Below are 27,426 nucleotides of genomic sequence, written 5' to 3'. Positions count from 1 at the left end.
AATCATGGTCGTTTGAATGACGTCAGCAGCATTCCGAACGAAATAGACCATTTCGTGTGAAATTGTCATCTCATTTCGCACGGAATCATCTTCGTGGAATCCATTTCGTACGGACTCAACTCCTTGGACTTCATTTCGCACGAAATCAACCGTTTGAACTTCATTTCGTACAAAATAGACATCCATTTCGTACTAGAGGACCCATTTCGCTTGAAACCTCACTTCGTGTGAAAGTGTCATTCCGCTTGAATCCATTTCGCACCAAAGTTGATTTCGCACCAATAGTTCATTTTGCACCAAGTCATTTCGTTTGAGTTCTCATTTCGTGTGAACTTACATTTTTGCTTGAACCTTGTGAATTTGTGTAACAGGTTACCTAAACATGGAAGAGGAATTTTATAATGCATTTGCGACTACTCCAGCTGCTCAAGTTACTGTTGCTGAAACCATTGAAATCGAAAATGAAACAGGAACGTCTCAAAAGCCTCCAAAACTTATGTACATTGAGGATTTTAAAGGATGGCAAAATCGGTTTGAAAACTGGGTGCAAGCTTATAAGTTTGATGCATGGTGCTCGTTGGATGCAGATTATGTTAAACCGAAAAATGAACGTGGGATTGAAAAAGCTTTTAGTGACTTTTCAGCGGTTGAGAAATTGAAATACACCAGTGAAAAAATGATGATTAGTCTTCTCCAACAAGCAGTAAAAGAAGATATCTTTGTTTTGCTTCAACATGAATATACTGCTAGATCAATTTGGTTGGCGTTGATTAACAAGTTTAAGGAAGCGCTGATATGATAAAGAATAAACAAGCGTTACTAAAGAAATCATTTGATATGTTTGTAGCTTTCGAAGGGGAATCAACAAAAACGACTATCGATAGATATTGTCATCTTGTTTTGGAAATAGGAAGATTGGAAATAAAGAAAGATGACGATGAATGGGTTGATAAGCTAGCCGATGCGCTACCACAGCATAAATGGGGAACATATTTGCTGATCTTAAAACATATGAGAAAATCTGAAAGTATGAACTTGGCAAAGTTCATTCAAAAGATTGAAGAACATGAATTGGATATTCAGAAAACTGCAATCATGAATAATCCAAATGCTCAACAAGATAGCAGTTTATACTACAGAGGAAACAAATTTGAGACTACTCCGAGTCCGAAGATTAAGACCGCTTTTAGTACTGATGGATCTCCTGGAACAAATGCTAGTACTGTGACTCAGAGTGGTGGATATTCGTCTTCATATTCAAGTTTTGATCCGAATTTCACAACACCAAGTCCTCAACGACAAAATTCAACCAATTTGCAATGCAATGTTACCTTGAATATTCGAAATGGTCAAAATCTTTCTCCAGAAATGGCTAAGCAAAACATGGCATCACTTGTTACTTTGTTAGAGTCGTATGAAAGTTTAGTTGCTGGAAGAATCGGAAATCCGATGCTCACCAAAGAGGATTATGACCAGATTGATGCAGTAGAACTTGAGTTGATGGACATCAAGTGGTGTTTAGCCAGTGCTGTAAGGAGAGCTGAAAAATTCACACAAATCACCGGAAGAGATGATTTTTGTGATATTGCTAAATCTCTGATAGGGTTTGACAAAACAAAGGTTACTTGTTTTCGTTGCAAAGAAAAGGGGCATTTTAAACGAGAGTGTACAAATAAAGGAGCAACTGGAAGACAAGATCCGTTTGGAAACAGCGATTATTATCAAAAATCAATTTTTCATCAGCTTGCTCAACAACAACCATCATCATCACGTGCTATTGAAGATGGAAAGAAGAAGGCTTTTCTTGTTAATCAAGATGATGAAAAAGTAGCAGAGAGTTTTAGCTGGGACAAATACGTTCCGGCTGATTCAGGACTTGTTGCTAGAATTTTGGAAGAAGAAGAAGTTAAATCTAGTCCGAAAAGAATACCGATTTTTAAGGAATTAGGATGTGATGCAGACACCGATGACGAAGAGGAGTATATCAATAAAGCTAGAAAAGGTCTGGATACTTATAGTTTTAATTTGTTTTTTGAAGATAAGATCGAGATGTTGAATGAGAAGAAAGCTGCTAGACTGAAGAGAGAGTTGGAAGCAAGAAGGATTGCTGAAGAAAAGGTAAAAATGGAAGCTGATAAAGCAAAAGTTGAAGAAAGATCAACAAAGAAGGTTGAAGATGAAGAGTGTGAGATAAAAGTAGAATTTGATGAAGAACCAATGAGTGAAAATGTGATTGAGAAGGTAGTGGAAAAAAATTGTTGAAGTGGAGAAAATAGTTGAGAAAATCGTAGAATTTGAAAAGATAGTTGAAGTTGAAAAAATTGTCGAAGTAGAAAAAATCGTTGAAATCACGAAACCTTGTCTGAGATGTTTGGAGTCTTGCAAAGATTGTGAGGAGAAAGACAAGAAGTGTCGTGAACTAGAAGAGCTGAAAGAAAAACTGTTGTTTGATGTGAAGTATGTGAAAGAGTCGTATGATGTACTAAACAAGACGGTTGATAGTCTGAACAAGACAAATCTAGAAATGGGAGCTGCTCAGACAATGATGAGTTCAACATTAATGACTAAGCAGAAGGTCATCAATGTGTATATTGAAGATTGTGCAATGCTGAAGCAGGATTTGGAACTCAAAAAGATTGAAAGTGAAAGAATCAAAAGATTGTTGTTAAGTTATACAACTTGTGATTATTTGATTGATCGAGTTTATCCTACTGTTGCAGGTCTTGAAGCTTTTCAAGATAAAAAGACTGAAGAGGATACTGGTAAGAAACAAAGTGTCAAGTATAACAAGTGTCCGCCTCCAATTTATGAAAGTTATTCTCCCAGAAAACCAAATGAGGAACGATTGAAAAAGGCAGACAATATAAAATTACAGCATCTGACACTGATCATGAGTCTGAGTTATTAAAGAAAGTAGTTGATCAGGTGTTGGATATGGATGAAGAGTCAAAGTCGGAGTCTAAATCTGAAAGTTCGAATTCATCAGACAAGAGTCCGAGTTCACCGGTCAAACGGGTTTACAATAAAGAATTTTTGATGTCGAAAAATAATTTGAATAATGAAATATTCAAAGTGGCTTATACTTTGAAAGGTTCTGACAGATTATTTTCCGATGAAGAATTTCCAATAAGAAGTGTCAAAACTGAAAAGATCAAACAGGTTTTCAAATTAACAGAAATTAATATTTCTGAAATAAAAGATGTAAATCTTCATGAAAAACCTAAAAAGTACACTTCAAGAGTTCAACAAAGATTGAACAAGAAAAAGGGTTACAGTTCTGGTTATGGTTTTCAAAAGAAACCAAACCATAACGGTAATTTCAAAAAGAATGGATTAGGTTTCATTCCCCCAGAAAATTATAAAAATGAGAAAATTTATAAACCAAAAACTAAATTTGTTTCAGGAACTAGTTCAGAAGAAGAAGAGAAGAAGAAACCATTCTGGAGACAGACAAACAAAGAGTTTCTTGCTGAGAAGAAAAAGAATGTGGTGAAGAAATCTGACAAGAAAGTTGAAAGAAGAACTTGTTACAGATGCCAAAAGGTTGGACACATCATTTGGATTTGTCCAAAGTCCACTTATGCAAAACAGGGAGTTAATTCTAACTCTAATTTGAAAAAGAAACGTGTTGATAAAACAGAAAAACCAATGGAAAAATTCAAAGTGTTAAAAAATTCGACTTTCGAAGTTGGTGAAAGTTCGAAACGGGTTTTTACAAAAGAAGAGTCGATTTGAACAAACAAAAATGGGTTGTTAAATTAGATAGTAGTTCTGACAATGAATCTGACTCGTCAAAGTCAGAGGAGTCATCTATTGAGAAGATTGATGAGAATTTCGTTCCAGAAATGAACGATGAAAACTTTCCGCCATTGTCAAAAGAAAACTTGAAGCTGAGAGTTGGTAAGGTTGAAATTTCAGATCAATTTTTCGCTGGTAAAGAAGAATTTGATGCTGAAAAGGCTTTTAATGGAAAAGAAAAACATATTTTTGGAAAGATGGTCAATGGGAAGGTAAAGGGTGTGAAAGATTTTTACAAATCGAAAAGATGATGGGATAAAAATGATTCACAATCACCCAAGGATGGTCAGGCTTGGGTGACAGCATTCTCTACTTAAAATCTTGACTTGCCGGAACTCCCAGGTTGGTAATTGGGGAGTAGGAATCGGCATCTTTCTTGAGAAATTCACATCTTTGATATTTCGACCTACGTGTGGTATTAGTATTCTTGAAATTGTTATATTTAATCTTCAATGTGGTATTGGTTGATAAGCAAACCTACAAGTGGTGGAAAAAGAGATTTGTTCCTATAAGTGGTTAATCAAGGTCATTAAATTGAACTTGATTTAACTTTCATACAAATTATTGAAGAAATAAAGTGACGATCATAATCCCAACTTTACAAGTGGTAAAATCAACAAAACTTATTTTCCGGAAAAACCATTTTGATTAAAATAAACTTAAGTGTTTTGAAATCATAATGGGAAAATAGTTTGTTGTCAGGGGAGTTCTGATTATTTATGCCAAATGGATGGAGAATTGAAGCAATTCAAATCAGCTTGTCACTTTATCTGTACAGGTTTTCAAAATTTTTTTTTAAAAATGGTTTTGAATTTTAGGGGGAGTAAAAATTTCAGAAAATCCAAAAACATTGAAGAAATGAAAAAGAGTTTTGTTGTAAAAATAGGAAATGATAGTACATCGGTGGACTATCACAGCACGCTAAAGAAATAAAAAGTCAAATGTAATAAACGATCTCACTAAGGATGTGGCAGTAGGTTTTTATACCTTCAGTAGATTGTTTTCGAGATATAAACCTAAATATCATTACTTACTTATTTCGTGGGGAACATCTCTCGGATATACGGGTAACCCCCGAAATCTTGTTTAAAAGGCTTTTTATTTCTGACATACTAGGCCTTTGTGCATGATGATATCTGGGGTATTATACCAGGACTTCTGATTTTGCGGAAGCAATAGCCTAGTCCTCGTATAATATTTTGCACTGCTTAAATCTTTAAGCTACCCTCAGTACAAAAAATGATGAAACATTGAAAAATGCTTATCATGTGCTGTTGAAGAAAAGATCCCTAAACGGAACACACCTAAAGTCGAGCCATCATCTCTTTGTCTGAACGGAAGTTCTAACCTGAGTTCTCATGGTCTCGCATTACCCGTTTTACAGATATCATTAGTGTACACTCACCTGTAAGACTGAATATAGAAGTCTGAATACGGGAGTATATTCTAAGATGGTACACGCGAATAAGTTTAAGTGCTTAAAACATTAATCTCGTATCTCAGAATAGTTGAACTTTGTGTGAAAATTTAAATGGATCAGTATACTGACAATCTAAGTGAATTGTTTAGAACTTAAAATGTTTAAAGCTTAACGGTGTTTGTGATTTGTCTCATAAACTGATATGATCCTCTTATACAAACTCACAAAAATATTGTTTGTAAATATTACTTTACTGCTTTTCTGTCAAAATCAAAAATTTCAAAAAGATTTTCAGTGTGTTTTAGCATAAATTTTTGAAAATGCAAAAAGATTTTATTTCATTTTATTTTCGAGAACTGATGATTGAGATGCTGATTTTCAAAATTCCAAGTGCTGAACATGATGATCAAATGGTTTGGAAGATGTTGTTTGAAACAAGATTTGGTTTTGAAAAGATTAAATGATTTATTCAGTTGAAACCAAATTTGAATGTTATGCCTACAAGTGGTCATCAAAGATATAAATGTTAAATAATTTTGATCAATACCTGCAAGTGATATATAAATTTGTCAAATTATTAAATTTGTGAAATTTATTGTGAGGTAGAGATTGTGCAGGATTAGCCAGGTTCCTGATTCTGAGTGTTACAAAGAGCCAGGTCACAATCCTGATTTTGTGAGAGCCAGACTACGATTCCAGCATAACTCAAGGGGGGGCCTGCTAGCAAAGGGGAGTCCGAAAATGCAAGAGCCAGAATAGATTTCTAAGGATCACATTGCTAATATTGAAGAATTTAAGGAATCAAGAGATCTAATCAAGAGAGGTTAGAGCCAGGATTATGATCATGGGAAAGTTCAAAAGTAAGAGAAGATAGGAGATTAGATCAGCATCCAAGAGGGAGATTAGTTGCTGAGTTTGAAAAGGAAGAGAAGAGATTGAAGGATGCTTACACTGTCAGAGGTTTTAAAAGAGCAAAGACTGATAAAGACCGAAGACTGTGAAGACTCGACACCGAAGACTTCGTCAACATCCAAGGGGGAGTCTGTTGGTGCATATGTCTGTCGACTTTGTCTTGTATCGAGTCTTGTGTCTAGGTTAGATAGAATGGAGCTCGGTAGGCTAGAAAACAAGATTTTAGTTTTGAGGAATCATTTCGCACGAAATGGAAGTTAGCCATTTCGTACGAAATGGAAACTGACCATTTCGCACGAAATGGTACTTGACCATTTCATACGAAATGCTTCTTCTATAAATAGCTGAGCTGCCATTTCATTTGGAACGATTCTGATTCCGGTACCGAAGTGCTGCCGATGTGTCTCCTGACTGTAATAAGCTGTTATATCAATATACAAGATATTATAAGTGTATCTTTGTGCAAACCAAGCTGATTCTACATCAATATATTTGTTTTCGCCTTTCATATTGATTAGAACTCTTCTGATAGACTCATTTAGATCGATTCTCGATCCTACATTGGTACTGCTTACAGGCTCAAATGGGCTAGACCCATTCTCCCTTGTGCAAGGCACAAAGACTCTCGTGGGCTAGACTCACAGTTTTCAATTGCATTACCTAGAAAAATGGCTTTATTACGTTTTCTCAATAGTATTTAAATCAGTTAACAAAAGATGCATTTTAAATCTTTTTCAAACAAACTATGAACTCGCCAACTTTATGTTGATTTTTCGCATGTTCTTTCTCAGGTTGCATTTTCAAACTATGGAATGGTTGGAATAGGAGAACCCATGGGGATTCGAGTACTTAGCATGCGTTCACTTTCTAGAAGTCTTAGCTCAAATACTTCCGTTGTGCAATGAAGATACCAGTCAGATCACGCCAACTCTGATCTCAGCGAGGTGTGACAGATTGGTATCAGAGCTATAGGTATCATCGAATTAGGTTTCTGTAGAGATACCTAGGCTTTAACCTCACTCTCCTCTGGGGACTTAGATTATTAAGACTTTGAATACGTACAGAACGCCTAGGACTCGAATATGGGTTCCAACCGTTGCCGAGAATAATGAGTCTATAATTTTGGTTTTAAACATATATAAGTGTTGTGTTGGATACACGGTACACGAAATGATTACATACAGTAAGAAAAACCTTGTGGGTTTTGATATGACCTTTGGAAAACTCTTGACGAGAACTTATGTGAAATCCATTAAAGGGTATCACGTGGGAACTGCGACTATTAACTCGGGCAAACGTCATTATCTATATTGTCTATGCTATTTTACTTACCCGAGCAGGTAACCTACACGGAACGAAACACTAGTGCACAAGTGTACATGAAACTCAAACTATACATCGATGGGTGTTGAAGTACACCACATACGACTTGCAAGGCAAGGCCTTTTGGAAAACACGATTGGGCATGACAACAACGATGCTATTAAAATTGCAAGTGTCACACCCCGACCACGTAAAACATCAAATCGTGGCGGAAACGTCAGGGAGTGTTGTAACAGAATTATTGTTCCACAACCATGGCAATTAAAATTACATTTTTATTCATCAACCAAAGGTGGAATACATTGTTTCAAACACAAGAACCAAAAGTTCATAACATAATTAAACAAGTCTATCTTCATTTTATGTCACTAAGGCCCAAGTCCACCCTAGAATGTCACGAACGTTCTATGCATTAGCTCCTGAAACACATGTGAAAATAGGTATGTCAGCATAAAAATGCCTGTGAGTAACATAGGTTTTTATGAAAATGGGATTCATGACTTAGTTTTAAAGAAAAAAAATGTTTAATAAAAATTAGTCATGAACCTTGTAAATTGTTTTGTTTTGTAAATCATTTGAAAAACGATAAAATCAGATGATACGTATAAGTAAAAGAATAGTATATGGTTAAATGAATAACCAAGTAAAATGAGTTGTATAAAGTAATTTGTTTTGTAAACCAAAGTCTTGTGAAAAACATGTTATTTGTGTAAAATGTATAAGTTCAAATTGAATGATTTAAATAGCGCTATGTCATGTAATATAATACAAGCACTTATATATAGGAAGTACCAGCGGCGTATCCACCATGCTTGTATCATACTACACACATCTCATTACTTAAGTCACTTAAACAAACCATCATTGTATAAAGTCCATGTTTAAACCAATTGTCAAAAAGTCCTTGTATAAACCAAGTCCAATGTTAAAAGTTGAAATGTAGTCATGTAATGTGTAACAAATGTTATGTATTGTATGTAAAGTGTAATCACTTAAACCAAATGTAAAAATGTACAAAACAAAGTATTTTGAATATATCAAAAAGTTATGTTTTGCAAAGTAAATGCATGTTTAAAATGATACGAACATTTATGTTGCAAGTTAACGCATACATTCAAGCCTAGAATGATTACATAAATTTTTGGATGTCCGGATGTATTCAGAATGTAAGTTATGCGCGAAAATGCAAACTTATGCACTTTTTGACGCTTTTAGTCCCTAAATGAGCATAAAGTTTATTTTAGCACACCGAACCCCTCAAAGCCTATTTCTAAGCTATGTAAAGGATATTTAGGGTGTGTTTAACTTATGATCATGTTCCGGAATGTTCGTTACAGTTCAAATCGGCATACTTTCGCAGTTTGTCAATTTTAGTCCTTGTAAGCGAATAAACTTGATTTTGCCATACCAAAGCCTTCAAAACTTATTTCTAAGTTATGTAAAGGTTATTTAAGGTATGTTAAGCATAAATTGATGTTCTGGAGTATTTGTCACGTTTAACTGATTATGTTTTACGCACCAGTTTGCGTATAACTCTCAAGAAAGCGATATAGAGTTTAAAATCCAATAAAAGTCAAAACATGAAAAACATCAAAGATAAATAAACAAACATTGGGATCACATAACTTTATTTCATTGATAACTGAATTGTTCACAATGATTACAAGCACAAATGTCACACCATATGATGGATTAAGGTCATCATATTCAACATAATCCCAACAAGCACTTCATTTCTTTCAAATCATAACAGGCTTGTTTGGTCTTTGACTTCATTGAATCGTTTCTTTGAGCACGGTCACCTTGTGGTGGCGCTTTCACAAATTTGAAGCTTGCGCTAATCTCGTTTGCACACATCATGTACGGATTTAATTATTTATTTATTTGTTTATTTATATTAAGTCCACTTTGTTAGTTTATCATATTAAATTAGTCTTAATACACTCGTGTGTTCAGATAATGGTACACAAATTCATGTTATATTCTAGTGTACCTCTTAACGGTTCTTTCATTATCAAACGAATGTTTTGCGATATTCATTGCTTTTTCATCTTCGATCGAAAACATTATTTAGTTGTTGTTCCATTATCAATTGGAAATCCTATGAGATTTGTTTGGAACAAACATTCAGTTTTACTTCGTTGAGCCCTCAATTGATTTCAAACACGGTGAACTTGTTTGGTCACCTCTATTATTTAATTATTTCAATCACTACTAGAACTTGTGTTGTCGGTATAAACTTGTAGCTTGTGCTAATCATGATCGATCGTTTCATGCAAAACTATGTATATTTTCAGTTCGACTCATCATTTAAAAAGTCTTAATGCAACTATGTAGTAAGACGATGATACACCAAGTTCGGTTGTATTTCATTTCGGGGTATCCTTGAAATTCAACTATGTCAACACGTTAATTTTATTCATTTAATGGTTCAGTCATTGACAAATCATTTTCATGTTCCTATTTTTATTGAGCTTGTTGATTCTGAGTTTCAACTATATAACAACCAACGCAATATTCCGTTGGTAGCAAATTTTATTGTTTCAAAATTATTTGTGAATTGTGAACGTTCATTTGGAATTTGATTGGTCAAAATTCCTCTTTTATTAGACCCCTGTAAACTGAGTCACATTGGTGACTATATCATAGTACATCGTTCACTTGGCATCAATTTCTGAGACACATTCAGTTGAACTGTTGGGTTCTTATAATTTTGGTATTTCATTACATTCATGTAACTTGAATAATTCTTGATTCAATCAAGTTATCGTTCCCTTTGGCATTATTCGGACTTACCTACAAACGACACACATCTGATGAAATAACATAGTCTAAATTTCGTGGACGAAATTTCTGTAACAGGGGGAGAATGCGATAATCGGTAATTTATGGCTTATAATTACGCGAATAACAAATGTTTAGGCGATAATAAATAGTGTTTATGGCACGAATTAACTTAATTAGGCTTTTGGAATGCCTAGGAACGCTTATCTGACTTTACAGTGTGCGTATGGTGATTTTCGGGAAATCTGCTGAGCGTTAAACGATAACGAACTGACACTGGACAAAACACTGAAAACGGAGACAAATACGAATTGTATACGTATAATTTAAACATATGGATTTCATTTTGCGAAATTTTCACGCTTTCGAACGGCACAAAAAGCAAGCGTGAACGAAAAACACGATAGTAAGAACGCACCGGCAATTAACAACAAAAAGGAAGCACCGGACTCGAGTTACGTCTCGATATTAATATATTATGATATAAGTAGCTTCGTTTTTTAATTCTAGTATCTGCAGTTGAAAACGGATCGAAAAACGGACAAGAAATGACAACCAAAGAAATTTACGCATTTTGATGCAATCGACGAACGTACGCGACTAATATTGACTACCGACATCATTTCACGAAGTTTTGGCCCTAAAATAATATTCCATGATATTTTACGACAATCGGGTTCGAAAACAGGCTTCAGAAACGTATCGGGCCGCGCAAAACACAAAAAGTGGGCTTGTAGGCCTTGGGTGCAAGCCCACTTAAAAACCCTAACTATAAATACACTTCATGAATCATCTTCCACCATTTGAAAACCCTAGCTCCCCTCAGCGCCCCCCCCCCCCCCCTTCTCTCTATCGATTCCGGTCACCGGCGCCGCAATTCTGGCCTACTGCCGGCGACGGCTCCTCCGATGAGACACCCATACAACATCCTTCTTCTTTATAACACCCCCCTCTCGTTCCTTTTCCATCAAGTTAACTCCAACCGTTTTTCCGATGATGATTGTTGATGATGATGATTGAGGTGAGGTGTTTGTTCAAGGAACAACATTTCTGGTGGGTACCAAGAGTTCAGGGCTGTCGGAGCAATGTTTCAGGTGTCTGGATGCGACGGCGGCACGACGGCGGTGGTGGTGATGCCGGATCACTCCGGTGGTGGTGCCTGATCGCTCCTGTAGTGGTCTCCCCAAAGCATCCGGTAGGTAAATTTTTCCGATAAACTTGTGATTTTACTCAGATATTCTTCTTAACCGAACTCCTTTACCTTACGGCAGAGGTGGTGGTGCGGCGTGGGTCACGACAGACACACCGGACCACCGTGGGGCGGCAGCCGGCGACAGTGGTGCCGGTGACGGTGATGGTGGTGATGTTCGACTCGGGCTTCAGTTCGGGACTCAGGTCTCGGTTCAGTTCATGCTTCATTTCGGGTTTAGTTCGCGTTCGGTACAGGATCGGTTCGGGTTCAGGTCGAACCCGGTCAACACTAGGTTAAACCTGGTCAAAGTCAGATTTGCTTGGTTTGGGTCAGATTTAGCACGGGTCAAACATGGTCAAACAGTCAAGCCGGGTCAAATGTGGTCATGGATGGTCACCATGAGTCAACTCAGTTAACACGGGTTAAACCCGGTCAACTGTCTGGTCAACGGATAATCTGAGACTCGGTAAATTATTACGACGTAAAAATTTATATTTCATTAGTTATAAATATCGTATAATCGTGAAACCGAGCTCGACCCGACTAACTAACGTTATACATTTAGTGATTTTGTTTCATCTTTGGCGCATTTGACAAAAGTTTTATATATTGTTGCATTGTTGAAAAATTATTGCTGAGTTTTGACAAAATAACGACAACTTGTTTTGTGGAGGTTATCCTAAAAACAGTGGAAACTCTGCCCGTTTTTCGTAAAAACCCATAATACGAAACGTGATTATATCCTAAAAACGACACTTATCGAAATTCGAGTTTTTTTTATTGAATAAACATAAAGGTATATTTATTTTTGACGACACTTTACGACCTACAAAACGAATTCATAACGCCCGACAAAGTGAGTTTCTAGTTAACGAAACCAAAAATTTATATAAAGTAAACACAATTATTTATGTTTATTTCAAAACACTTGGAACTCGGAAACTTTTACAACATAAATATAATTAGTTATATTTATTTCAAATGTCGTTAATTCGTGTACTTTTATAAAATAAATATGATGTTTTATATTTATTCCAAACGTCAACGATTCGAAATTTATATTTCAAACGTTTAGTTTTCGAAAATCATATAAAATAAATATAAGTGTTTATATTTATTTCAATTGTCTAGAATCTGAATATTTTTATAAAATAAATATAGTTGTTATATTTATTTCAAACGTCAAGAATTCGGATATTATTATAAAACTATTCGTTACAAACGTCTAACCTAACGCGACACGTACCGCACGATCCTAACACCTTACTAACCGAGTTGTTTTTATAACAAGTGTATATATATACACACATCTATTTATTCACGTCTTATGGAAGCTACAACGGTATAGTACCGTATCATAAATAACATTTCGAATACGCAACGTGTACTATTCGACGACTAACACGACTTCGTATACGTATATTTGATTATATACATACATACACACACGCACACACACATATATATATACTAAAACACTCGAAAACTAAGTCGATTTCATGACTTAGTATTTATCCCGAATATAAATGGGATCAAATAGCCATAGCTTGGTTATTTCAATTTAAAATAATAACACCTTCTTAGAATCATTTGGTTAACGATTATGTAGAGCTTGGACACGTAGTTTAGCTACGTCGTATGTAGAAACTTATAAGTATTTACTTGATAGGAATGTCATAGATTGCATGCTAGAAAGTTCACGTTCTTGGAACGACATCACGGAATCACATTAAGCTAGCTTTGCACTGGATATCGAGGTGAGTTCATAACCCCCACTTTTTACGGTTTTACATTTTTATAAATGTTTTCGAGGGTGGAAAGACATTCAAGTTTTGTAAAAGTTACATATTTCTAAACCATTTTGCAATAGAATTTCAACGAACTCAAATGGTTTACGAAAAAGTTCATGCTAAACATACTGGTTTTACAAAACACACATGTAATTTCAAAACGTGCATGAGTTTCATGACTAGTGATGGGATTGTCCTAGTTATAACAACGGGACAGGGTTGGTCTGCACACAAACAACGAGACAACCCAGTGGGTTCATATCCCCCTTCTCTCTTAAATGTTTTCGGATTTATAACTCTCATGGGAAATGCATGTTTTCGATGGTATGGTTTAACTAAGGAATGGAATATTAGATCATCTGAGACAAGGATCTCTCTTAAGCACCATTAATCTTTTGTAAGACCGTGGAACAAGAGTGGTAGATCTATCGGGTGTAGCAAGCCCCACTCATGGGTCCTTGTGTGGCCACATGTAGTGCTTTTGTTGTCCCAGTCGGGTGGACCGGAAGAAATCATCTAGGGTTGAGTGCTTCCTATGTCGTGATACATATTAATGTCTTAGCTACACATTAATGATCAAGTTCATTGACGCTCTACATACCAGTTCTTAATACACGAATTTTCAAATGATTTTAAGATTCATTTGATGCTATCTCACAAACACATGAAATCGCAAAACTTTAGTGACGTTTTCAACTTAAACAAGTAAAGGGACGTGTTGGTCCTGCTTACACGCTCAAATAGGCTAGACTCATTCTCACTTGTGCAAGGCATAAAGACTCTCCTGGGCTAGACTCACAGTTTTCAATCGCATTGCCGAGAAAAATGGTTTTATTATGTTTTCTCAACAATATTTAAAACGGTTAACAAAAAGATTTACTTTAAATCTTTTTTCAAACAAACTATGAACTCTCCAACTTTATGTTGATTTTTCGCATGTTCTTTCTCAGGTTGCATTTTAAAACTATTAGGTTGCATTTTCAAACTATGGAACGGTTGGAACAGGAGAACCCATGGGGGTTCAAGTACTTAGCAGGCGTTCACTTTCTAGAAGTCTTAGCTAAAATACTTCCGCTGTGCAATGAAGATACCAGTCAAATCATGCCAACTCTGATTTTAGCGGGTGTGACATGCGGCCGCCCACCCACCCTAGTGGGTAGGTCCGCCAATGGGGCCAGGTATATTAGTTGTTATATGTAACTCTCAATTTGATGTGAACGCAATAACATATGTTGGAGAGTATGGTATATGTATTATTATAATATGGATACAAGATTAAAAAGAAACATAGGAAGTTGAGTTTCGACCTTCTTTGAATAGTTGTAATAGGGTCCGAATCATAAATCATATTAGCAAGGCCTAACTTTACAATTAGGCGATACATGATGCCTGAATTACACATGTTCTATGTTAAATATGATCAATTAAACACTGAGTTGTTTGGACACTTAGGGTATTGCAAACACTTGTATATATACTTACGTTTAATGTACATTAGGTCGCATGTAACGGACCTAACACTTAACGCATAAATACACGTTAACATACCAAGCAAACTAAGGTGAGGTCACTACTCTTTGACAAGCATGCGTCCCGGGGGGGGGGGGCAAACAAACTAATGTTCCTGGGAGGAATACTTTTAAAACGCTTTGGTTTAATTACGATGTTGGTTAATAAACTCGAACTCTATCACGAAAGTCCCTACTTAAATACTGAGCTAGTTGCCTGGGAGGCAACGGGGTATTAGTTGATAGCGCTATTAGGCTTGACAAACCTCACACCGTACCTGGGAGGACGAGCATGAAATAATGACCTTAAACATTTGATCAATGATGATAGACATTGATGAGGGCACCAAAAACAAACAGTCAATCGGTACAGAGTTTATTATTCGTAACATGTCTTTAAACTAAACACTTACATGATTTCGTAAAACAAAACTGTGAACTCGCCAGCTTTATGCTGATACACTTTTTCTGCATGCTTGCAGGTCGTTAGATGCATCACGAAATGGAACTTGCAGTCTGGGAAGCCGGTGTCATCATGGGTCGTGTCGCTTGCGAAGACATTTAATATTTACTTATGTTTCTAAACAAAATGGTGTTGGATTGATTGAACGATAAATTATGCTTCCGCTGAACATATATTTGTTTTAGTCAAATGTTTTGAATTACACTTTTCACGTTGAATGAGATTTCGAATTTATTATCTTATTGTTAGTTCAATGTGATTAGTGGCTAGATCCTGGTACGTCACACGCCTCGCGATGGTTCGCACATGTGGTATTTTGGGGGTGTGACAATTACGGATCATCGTCACGAGGTGCAAGCGGTTGAAGATCGAGTCACATCATAGATTGTATGTGAATGTCTGATTAATGTAGAAGAGATATTTTAAGTTGGACCTTCAAGTATGTCAAGATGTGTAATAAGAAATAAATTTTAAGGCTCATATTTCCGCTGCGGTTTATATGGTTAAAAACATGTTAGGGTCTAACATCTACTTTTATTTATATACATTTAAAATCTGAACTTATTTTATAAAATTTATTCTAAATAAATATTTTTTTATAAATTATAACATTAAATTTCACATTTATCTAATAATTTTCCGATTAGATAAATTTATAAACTTTACAAACTTATTTTTCTAAAATTTATAATAGTTAATTAATTATTTGTTTAATTTCTAATTAATTCCCAAACTTTATCATTAAATTCCCAAAATTCCCTATCAATTCTAAAATCCTTAAACGTTATCCAAGTCCATTTTCTAAAACATTATCTCATAATTCGATTAAGATAATTCCTTGGAAGTTCACACTTGTCTACATCAGCGTATAACTATTTGTGTTTGCTAGCTACATTTAGATGAGTTACATTGCCCTTTTTCTTTAAACTTTTGAGTGAAATATGTTTATTTAAACTTAGCAATTATTTATGTCATGACTTTTATCTCTACAATGTTCTCTAAAACATAACTTTAGGAGCTCACATTTAGCTTGGTACAATCATTAACTTCGCCAAGTCAACTGTAGTAGAATATAGCGTTATAGGTCTATCAAACTCATCCAACTATTGGGATGATTTAAAGAGATTTTAACAAAGGTTCACTATGAAGGTTTGATTTTATACCACATTAGTTCCAAGGTGTTGTTTTAACAAGATAGTTCTAGATAAACTATGACATGCTTATTGCTTAACCTATTTATTTTCATATGCAAACTTATGTATTTGTTGGTCAACTTTTCAAAGTTGACAATTTATTTCCACATGTTTCGGGTAACAATGTTTGATGCTATTTCGAAGACTTATTACACTTAGGAGCTTTGGATTTATATTAGTTTAGTTCGGATTATGTTTTCTTTACTTGTGAACAATTTGTCTGTGTATGGATAATTTAAATTTGGTTAATGAATTATTTCAATTTTTAATTTAACATGAGCTATTGAACAATTTTGTAGCACCCCGATGTTTTCGTCATCGATATAGGTGTTACACATATTTTGTAAAACGACATAGTAAAAAGTGTTAGGTTCCATCTTTACTTTCTATAAAAGGAGAAAACACGATGACATAAGAAAAGCTGAGGTGGCAGCCATAGAAGCTGATAAAAACAATGCCTTTCTTATGTCATTATTGCATCATAAGTCTTATTATATAAAATCAGTTTAAAATTCATTTAAACCTCTGCCATCAAAACCTCTGCCCATATTGATGTATTCATGTATACAAAATTCAAACATCTACCATCAAAATCTCTGCCTAGATTCAAAATTCAAAATTCTTGCTCTAGATTCAAAATTCAAACCATATACATATACATACATAACATACATAATTTTGGCTCCATTCAAATTTCAATTGATCTCTCTCACTCATATCCGCGAGCAATCTCTCTCTCTCTCTCTCTCTCTCTCTCAAATGTAGAGCTCCCGTATTCAGCCGGTTAATCTCCGATTACAGATTTTGTACTTCACATAATTGTTCCAACATCATTGTTCCAACATAGTTGAAAGTATGTTTTTTTTTTTAATTTTGAATTGGTCTACTCTAATTTTCGCTTTATATTTCAGCCTAATTAGAGATGTTTGAAATTCATACAATCGTCTGCGGGTTATTTTAGGTTTGTGGTTTTTTTAAAGTGTTGATAATGTTGATAATTTTTATTTTAAAGTGTTGATATATTTCAGCTTTGTTTTCTTCGAGTGACCAGTGGTAGAAGCATCTATTTGCTATCTAGATTTTAGAATACGTTAATATGGATATTGATAGTATTAAATTAAATACAAAGAAAGATTAAACACTTAAATATACATAAAATATTATACGCTATAATTAACAAAGAAAGACTATTAAGCTACTATCTACAAAAACATGTTTCTAAAAAGGATTTTAAACAAGGTCTAGCTTTCAAAATAAATAGTCTTACTTCTGAAACTTTTACTTGCCTTATGGCTAAAGAGTCAACTGTTTCAAAAACACAAACAAAGGGGGATGAGAATGTTTTAGATGAGTCCACATCTGCGGCTCAAACCTTTGTTACTGAGCCCATTGCTCCTGGTGATCATGACACCACAACCGGTGTTGTGAAACACACACCAGCAAAAACCAAAAAGAAACCTGTCAAAACCAAAAAGCCCATCAAAACTAATAAAACGGGTCCTTTAGAAGATGAGATCCTAGAGGTTAACCTAGTGAAAACACAAATGTCACTTGAAACCACTGCTGCTACTTCCTCACAGCAGTTGGAAACATCTCAGCCCATCATCCAAACTCCTCATGTATCCTCACAAAAGGATCATGTTGTAAGCACAGGGACACCACATCATGAAGCAGATCTTTCATATGAAAATATGCTTAAAAGGCCCTCTCCCAGGGCAATGTCGCTTTCTACACCACAACTCTCTCCCCAAATTCCACCAACCATTTTACCACTATTTAAAACAATTGACATTCAGATCCAAAGCAGTCTCCCTCACCCCAACACATTACTGAGAGTATAATTCCAACAATGACTGTGTCTGTCACACCCTGACTTTTGCGGAAGCGTGATTATTGGTGTGACTTTCTTAATACCATAACATTCAATCATAACAATTCTATATGATAAAACCACAAGATGTTCATCCATAAATTAAGTTTAGAAAATTCCACAACATACTTGTCTGAAACATTGATGTGACAACTGTATTCTATAGTCGTTGTTCAATGTAAAACAATGTTGGTTATCAATAAAACAATGTGCTTTGGTATTATTATATGTGTTTTGGTGTTATTATGTGTGTATTTGTGTTTGGTGATTTTTCAATTTAATTCAATTCCAATTTCAAGCTTTAAATCGCTTTCTGGAAAGTTATACGCAAACTGGTGCGTAAACGCAGTTAGTATAACGCGACAAACACTCCGGAATAGTGACATAGGCTTAAGATACCTTAAATAACCTCCACATAACTTAGAAATAAGTTTTGGATGGTTTGGTGTGTTAAAATCAAGTTTGTTCGATCGCAGGGACTATTTGTGTCAAACTGCGAAACTATACCGATTTGTATAGTAACGAACATTCTGGAACTTGATCATAAGTTAAAAATACCCTAAACAACCTTTACATAGCTTAGAAATAGGCTTTGAGGGGTTCGGTATGCAAAAACAAACTTTATTGATCAATAGGGACTAAAAGCGTCAAAAAGTGCACAAGTTTGCATTTTCGCGCATATCTTACGTTCTGAATATATCCGGACATCCAAAAATTTATGTAAGCATTAAAATATTTTATTTTAGTGTTTGGCATGATAAAATTCCATTCGTCGCTTGATTTGGATCGTTTTTGCGTTCGTTACGACTTCCGTCGTAATTAAGCGAATAACGCGATCGTACGACCAAACAAACCGACATCCGAGATATTTTTGAAGATGTTTTGAGTTCCCTATACTTCAACTTCATTTTAGAGCCTTGAAATGAGGTTAACGGGGCTTAAACGTGTCAAAAATGGGCCGAAATGCATGTTTCTCAAGTTCAGGGACTAAACTGCAATTTCTGGAAACTAAACCCAGGCGGGCCGCGTGAGTTCTTGTGCTTGGCTTACGTGGGCCATGTGAGTTACCAAGTAACAGAAAACTGTTTTCAGAAACAGCAGTTGGTATTCAGTGTATTTGGACCTGATTTTGATCAATTTAGGGGCCAATTTTGATGGTTTTCAAGTGCCCATGGTATCCAAATACCATGTGCCCACTTGTACGGCTTAGATCGAAGCTCATTTCCCAATAAACGATCCTAACGGCTCTTGAATTCCTATAAATACCCACCTTCATTTCACTCCCAAAGCACATTTGATCCGATTTTGGCTCTCTAAGTTGGAGTGAACACTTCATATCTGAGAGTAAATTGGATCAAAGCTTGCGGGGACCTTTTGTAAGTATTCTTTCATTCTTTTCATTCGTTTTTATCATTGAAGTCAAACTGCGTTTGACTTTCTGCTTTGACCAGTTTATGGTCAATGCGAAGTTCGTTTGAACTTCATAACGTGAGCGTAATCACGATGGTTATAGTCCCTAGTGACTATACCTACTGATTACCACGTTATCTAGGCTCAGTGACGAGTCGTAGTTTCGGCCAAAATACGTATTCTCGCGTATTTTGTAACCAAACTACTCTAGGATATCAAAACCGTTTGTTTTGGTATCAAAACCTGTTTTCTAACTTAGCTAAACATGTTCTAGCATGTTTAGCTCGTCACTTTTTAGATTAGTGCTTGTGTAGAGTCGTAAGTCAAGCAGACTAAACACCCGCTTAGACTTTCGACCATGACCTGTTTGGTGGATCATTAGGATCCGACCAAACATGTTTAGTGACCATAGTTGCATAGGGAATAACCTTCCGAGGTTATACCTTATGTTCACCGAGTTTAAGTAGTTGCATGATAAGTAGTTTATATGCCTTAGGTAAATTACCAAAATACCCTTTTAATGCATAATTGGTAATTAAGCATATGTAACCCAAACTTTTGTCACGTAACTAATTATGTAACATATTTAAACATGTATGGGCATACAATACTTGTCATAGGACTAGTTAGACGTCTCAAACGTGCATTGCGCGCGCGACACGTTAAAGTAGTGTAAGCTACCTTAATGAGTCGCAATGGGTCGAAAGCACTTAGGTTAGGTTTTAATTTAGGATGTAGGTTTTGTTAAACCATATCACATGAGTTCCAACACTCATTTGGTTTACAAGACCTCATTCTGTCCGATCGTCCGATTTAGGCGTCTATTGTTTGACTACTAGTTCGATTACTAGGTGCTACTTAATTTCTCTGGTTTGCTTGGGTTGTTGAAGTTCTATTGATTGAGGATTACTTTGCACTTCATGTGAGTACATAGTTCCCCTATTTTACTGTTTTCAATTGTTTTGGGGTGATTCATATGTACAAAATGATTTCAATGTTTAAACGATGGTTTTTCAAAAACAATTAAGATGGTTTATAATAAACTAATAACGATTTCAATAAAGTGAACAAACTTGTTGGTTGTAGTTACATAACAAATGACATTCATTAGCATTGATCAAGCCGACCAGTATTAGGTTATGGTACCATAGGATCTGACAAATCCCGTTATTTTACTACACCCATGGTTATGTGTGGGGGTTGTGGGTAACGACTGAATCTGATGTTAGTTAATTTACCCTTTGGTGGTTTGTTAACGCGAGAAGCGAGACGCGAGATAGTCGAGTCACAAAGGTTTGAATCTTATTAGCGAGACGACCATAAATAAGTTTTCACAATTAAAACGAGGATGATTTTAAACGATTTAAACGAGTTAACAATTTGGAAACGATTTGAAAACGATTTGAACAAGTTAAACGAGTTGGATAAACGATTGGTTTTTGGTTAAGTGATTAGATAACAGGACGGGGGTAATATGATGAAAGCATGGTGGATACGCCGCTGGTACTTCCTATATATAAGTGTTTTCATTGTATTACAAACCGTGGCGTTATTTAGTTCACTTAGGTAAACGATTTTGAAACAATGTCACACAACGATGTTTTCTAAAAGATATAAACCGTACGAGTTTTTAACGAGTTTTTACAAGACGTTTTACAAGTTAGTTTTCTAAATCAAATGTTTTTGGGGTTAAGAATCTTGGCTACGAGATTTTATAAACTATAACCATCTTGATTTGAGTTAGTTAATTATGTTGCAATACACTTTTCAAAACGAGGTTTGTATTTAGACTCTTGAAGTCTAATTAAGTACTGCAACATGTAAACGAAGCCATGATTCCTATACTCTTATAAAACCTATGTACTCGCCAGCATTTTCATTGCTGACTTTGTTTTTACATATGTTTCAGGTGTTGTTGCTTGATGTGGTTTCTAGGATGCATGTGTCACACAGGATCTGGACGAGGCCTTAGTGACATAATAATAGTGATAGTTGATGTGAAACTTGTTTGTTATGTGTTAAGACAATATTAATGTTAATATTATCAATAAAACGAAACTCTTTTTGTATCCATGGTTGTGAAACAATAATTCTGTTACAACACTCCCCGACATTTCCGTCACGATTTGTTGTTTTACGTGGTCGGGGTGTGACAGTTGACACCAAATTTAAGTTACAAGCCACAACATGTCTAAATGAGTTCACAAAGACTTAACAAAAGACCTTAAATAAAACCGAGTTTAGAAACATGTATCCGTTCCAGGAATAAGATACATCTCCTAAACCCTACTGACTTGGATGACATCCTTAATTTATAACGCAACTTGAAAACATGCAACACCTGCCAGATCCACTTCATTCCCTGAAATACATGTAATTTGAAAACATCAACAAAAGTTGAGCGAGTTCATGTGTTCATGTATGAATAAACCTTTAAAGTGTGTCTGTATGTATGTCCCTGGTATGTAGCAATAAGGGAAAACAGATCACCAATGGTTTGCAAGGCCAATGGTATGTGTGAAATGGTGCAGGAAAACTCAAACCTAGCGGAATTTTGCCTGTCGTCTGAATAATCTTGTCTGTCGTCTCTTGAACCAATTCGGGACCAACAAGCTGTCTATCACCCGCGTCTGCCCAGCACAACGATGATCGACACTTGCATCCATAAAGAGCTTCAAACGGAGCAGCTTGAATGCTTGCATGGTAACTGTTGTTATACAAGAATTCTACCAAAGGTAGATGGGTGTCCCAACTGCCACCTAAATCCATTACGCAAGCTCGTAACATATCTTCTAGCGTTTGAATCGTTCGTTCGCTCTGGCCGTCTATCTTCTTGGAATGATTGCCAAATCCTTGACACAAACCTTCCGTCTCTATCAGAAATGATCGAGGTAGGCACTCCATGTCGTGAAACTATCTCTCTGAGGTACAGCTCAGCAAGCTTACCAGTGTTGTCTTTTTCCTTGATTGGCAAAAAGTGTGCAGATTTCGTCAGTCGGTCTACAATTGCCCAAATCGTATCATGACCTCGGGGTATCTTTGGTAACTTCGTTATAAAATCCATTGAAATCTGCTCCCATTTCCACATGGGTATTTCCGGTTGTTGCAGAAGACCGGAAGGCTTCTGATATTTGGCCTTTACCTTGGCACAAGTCAAACATTTGCCAACATACGTTGCAACATCGCCTTTCAATCTCGGCCACCAGTAAAAATCCTTTAAATCATGGTACATCTTATCCGATCCTGGATGGATCAAGTACCGTGACTTGTGAGCTTCATCGAAAATTACTTCTCTAAGGCCACCAAAGAGGGGTACCCAAATTCTTCCTATGAAACACAATGTTCCTTCCCTATTGGGTACTAACTGTTTCTCCATCCCACGGAGATATTCGTTCACAAGGTTTCCCTCCTTAAGAGCTTCTCTCTGCGCGGCACGAATGCGCAATGAGAGGTCCATTTGAATAATCATTTCCAAAGCCCTAACCCTTATGGGCTTGATCCTTTCTTTCCGACTCAAGGCGTCTGCTACGACATTCGCCTTCCCTGGGTGATACTTAATCTCACAATCATAATCGTTCAACCGCTCCACCCATCGGCACTGTCTCATATTAAGCTCTTTCTGATCGAATATATGCTGCAAGCTCTTGTGATCAGTAAAGATCGTGCATCGGGTGCCATATAAATAATGTCGCCAGATCTTTAATCCAAACACCACCGCGCCTAATTCCAAATCATGCGTGGTGTAATTTTTCTCGTGAACCTTCAACTGGCGCGAAGCATAGGCTATAACCTTCTGTCCCTGCATCAGCACGCAGCCTAAACCTTGACGTGAGGCGTCGCAATATACCACGAAGTCATCAGTGCCTTCGGGTAGGGACAAAATCGGTGTGTCGCAAAGCTTGTTCTTCAACAATTGAAAAGTTTCTTCTTGCTTATCTCCTCATTCATACTTCTTGTCCTTTTGCGTGAGGGAGGTCAAAGGTTGAGCGATTTTTGAAAAATCCTCGATAAATCTGTGGTAATAACCAGCCAAACCTCGGAACTGGCGGATCTCGCTTGGCGTCTTCGAAGTCTCCTAATTCTGGATCGCCTCGATCTTTGTGGGATCCACATGAATTCCATCTTTGTTAACCACGTGACCAAGGAACTGAACTTCACGCAACCAGAACTCGCACTTCGAGAACTTTGCGTACATTTTCTCTTTCTTGAGCAGCTCTAAGATAGCTCTTAGATGATGCTCATGCTCTTCCTTCATCTTCGAATAAATCAAAATATCGTCGATAAACACAATCCCAAATTTATCGAGATATGGCTTGCAGACTCTATTCATGAAATCCATAAACACTGCTGGCGCGTTTGTCAAACCAAACGGCATAACCAGGAACTCATAATGTCCATATCGAGTTCTAATGGCAGTCTTTGGAATACTCTCCTCTTGTATTCTCAACTGGTGATAACCTGATCGAAGATCGATCTTGGAGTAAAAACTTGAACCTTGTAGTTGGTCGAACAGTACAGATGCAAAGCGTTGGTTGATAGGGCACGTACCAGTAACTACGTTCGGATCCTAGCGAGCTTCCCTAGCTCCGATGTTGAAAACCCTTCCTTGAGCTTGATTGAGCTTTGGGCATTCTCTCTTGAAGTGCCCCACATCTCCACAGTTAAAACAACCTGGTCGCCAACCATTTCCATTTCCATTACCACCTTGATTGTTGTTTGCTCCACGGTTTACATTACCAGCTTGATTCCCAAAATTACCACGATTACCATTACCGCCATTTCCTCCTTGATTGCGGTTTCCATACCCATTACCACTGCGGTTATTGTTTCCATTACCATATTCTCTCTGACCACCGTTACCACGACCAGTACCAGCCCAACATGACTCCTTCGAATGGCCAACCTTCCCACAAGATTCAAATTTCCTAACTCTGCACTAGTCAGCATGATGGTACTGGCACACATCACATTTGGGCATAGTGCCCATATATCCTTTTCCTTTGACTTCAGCACCAGTCTTGACCTCGACTGGTGGGTTCACATCCTTCTTCTTGTTGGCGCTACTGGTACCTTTCTTAAAATTTGAGAACTTCCTTTTGTTCTCACCGGACGACTCAACGTGAGTCTCCTTCTTCTTCTGGTCAGAGATCGAGAACTTGTTCAACCTAATTGCCTCTTCAGTTAGTGCCACACTTAGATCAATAGCCTCAGTGATTGTTGGAGGCTTAGATGTTGTTACCATGCTCATGATTTAGGGTGCTAATTCCCAAATGAAATGCTCGACGCACTTGAACTCCGGCTCAACCATGTAAGGAACGACGCGAGATAAGTCGTGAAATCTCTGCACGTATTCAGCAATCTTTGGGCCATCCATCTTGTGGTTCCAAAATTCAGTCTCTAACTTTTGGATCTCGGCCCTTGAGCAGTACTTCTTTCGCATGAGCTCCTTCATTTCTTCCCATGACATGGCATAAGCAGCTTCTTCTCCCAAGGTCTGAACTTGGAGATTCCACCAGGATAGAGCACCATCAAGAAAAAGTCCCGAGATGTAGGTGACCTGGTGCTCCAGCGCACATTTGCTCATTCTTAGGACAGAATCAGTCTTCTCTGTTCATCTTACAAAAGCTACAGCACCCCCAGTTTCGTCGAAATTCAGAGGCTTACAGTCTAAGAACTGCTTATAGGTACAACCTGTACAAGCAACATCATTCACAGCAAGCATTAGCGATAGCACATGGAATGTCCAAGTGTAACGTAATGTGTTTTTAGAGACTTAAACATTACCATGAGGTGGGTTGTTTCCTGAGGTACCCCCGCTATGTTCAGAGCGCAGGGCCTCATGCTGTACTATCGCTCGTGAAATCTGTGCTTGTAACTCAGTCTCTGTTGTGGGCAATCGAGTTTCTCTTCGTGGAGGCATCTTCTATAAGAAGATTGCATCGGTCAGGTCATAATAAGTATAGTAAGTATGTAACATGCATTTGTAATATCATTTATCAACGTAAGTAAACACATAACATCCCAATCATAGCGTAAACAAGTAATTCAACAATGTATGTAATGAGAATGTTGCGATTGAGCTTTCATATATCAATGACCACAAATACAGTTTTACATGTTCTACAATGTACCATTCATCAAAAGGGACTACAGGGTCACATCACCCTTGTCCAAATCGTCTATCACACTACAATAGTCAAAAGTCAAAAGTGGTCTTCAAAAGGGCTGTGCAATCTGGGCTCAATAGCGACACTCTCGCCAAAAGTATGTTACCTGCATAAAACCAAAAACTGCTATGCTGATTGACGGGTGGTCCATTGGACAACCCTTAATCATGTTAAAAGATGAATTAATCCTTCACTTAATCGCGTAATTATCTTGAATTAGATGACTACAGTTGCTTATGTTTCAGGTGCGGTTCGGGAGCTTAAAGTGGATAAAACGCAGCTTTGGACGGTTTGGAGTTGAACGGGTCGCGCGTGGAACTAAAGATGAATCAAAGTGAAAAATTCAGGTTTCCACCGTAATTTACGGTTCCACGTAATTTACGGTGGACCTGAATTTCACCTGAATTTCACCGTAAATCAGAAGAGACTCACCGTAACAACTTTATGTCCACCGTAACTTAGGGTGGCACCGTAAGTTATGGTGGAAGCTGCGGAAAATTGTAACTGCTATCATTAAAATCAGTTTTATTGTGTCTTTGGGTTATTCTCATGATTGATCAGTGGGAGAACGGACTAGGGGCGATTTTGGGTGATTTTGCTTGGCTTGGAACAATTTCTAACATTCGGTTTGTGATTTCGATTTGTGTGAACATTGAACTCTTTGTTATGATGATTCACCAAGCTATGTGCGGCTAAAACTCTCGGTGATCATCTTAGGAGAAGGTTTATCTTGAACTTTTGTGTGTTTATTTCTGAATTTCTAGAATGATAACTTGCGTTGCTTGAATATCATGGTGTATGCATAATGTTTTTTGGTAAAGGGATACCCCGGTGATTCTGTATATTCACAACCAAATAAAACAAGTAGTGTAGAAAGCCTACACTAGTTCAATCATGAGACATGCCTCATGAAAGTGGAAACAAATAACAACCAATGAAACCAAAACAAAAAACATCGTGACAACTAGGCTAAAACTCTAGAGATAATGATAAACAAACAACTCTAATCAGCCTCCATCATCGTTATTTGCTATCCCATGAATCTCCCATTCTCCAAGCAACTTCCGCACTCGATCATTATTCTTTAGTTTCGCTCCCATCAACTTGTATCTAACCGTCATTATAATAATTTCACTCAGTTTCTCCGGAGGTCTTACCTGATTTTTGAATAACCTTGCATTCCTTTCTTGCCATATGTAATATGAAGTTGCCGCAACCATAAGTTTTGCAACATAAACCGTTACCAATTTTGATCTCGCCCGAACAAGAAGCCAATCCACAATATCCACCCATCTCGGCCGAACAGAACTCATACCCACTTTTTGACGGACTATACTCCAAACTTGAGATGAATATTTGCATTCAAAAAATAAGTGAGTATGCGAGTCATAATTCTTATAACATAAGAGACAACACATCATGTTCATGTTCTTTCTTCGCGAAAAATCCCATTGTAGAATTTTATCTTGTGTAAGTAATTTACCTTTAATGATCAACCACATCATAAAGGCATGCCGAGGAACGCATTGAGCAAACCAAACAACACTACACCAATTCACTTCAGGTTCCGAGTGCCGAACCGAATGCCAGACAACC

At 36.8% G+C, this 27,426-nt stretch overlaps 1 protein-coding gene and 1 long non-coding RNA gene across 2 annotated transcripts; one reads left to right on the top strand and one right to left on the bottom strand.

The window, feature by feature from the left end:
• Positions 1-11,085: 11,085 nt before the first annotated feature.
• LOC110907790 lies at positions 11,086-12,007 on the top strand. Its single transcript, XR_002573987.1, has 2 exons — positions 11,086-11,432; positions 11,509-12,007. It is a non-coding gene; the product is annotated as an uncharacterized LOC110907790 (long non-coding RNA).
• A 12,223-nt stretch (positions 12,008-24,230) lies between these two features.
• Positions 24,231-25,583, bottom strand: LOC110900556 (keratin, type I cytoskeletal 9-like). The gene is made up of 4 exons (XM_022147442.1): positions 25,448-25,583; positions 25,284-25,354; positions 24,952-25,220; positions 24,231-24,594 (listed from the first exon to the last, which is right to left on the bottom strand). Exons 1-4 carry the CDS (start codon positions 25,581-25,583, stop codon positions 24,231-24,233), a joined length of 840 nt encoding a protein of 279 aa, XP_022003134.1.
• Positions 25,584-27,426: the final 1,843 nt, after the last annotated feature.

The sequence above is a fragment of the Helianthus annuus genome, chromosome 8, assembly GCF_002127325.2.
Source record: "Helianthus annuus cultivar XRQ/B chromosome 8, HanXRQr2.0-SUNRISE, whole genome shotgun sequence".
NCBI lineage: Eukaryota > Viridiplantae > Streptophyta > Magnoliopsida > Asterales > Asteraceae > Helianthus > Helianthus annuus.
Note: the sequence above shows the minus strand (reverse complement) of the source record. Positions and strands in the feature narration are given on the sequence as shown.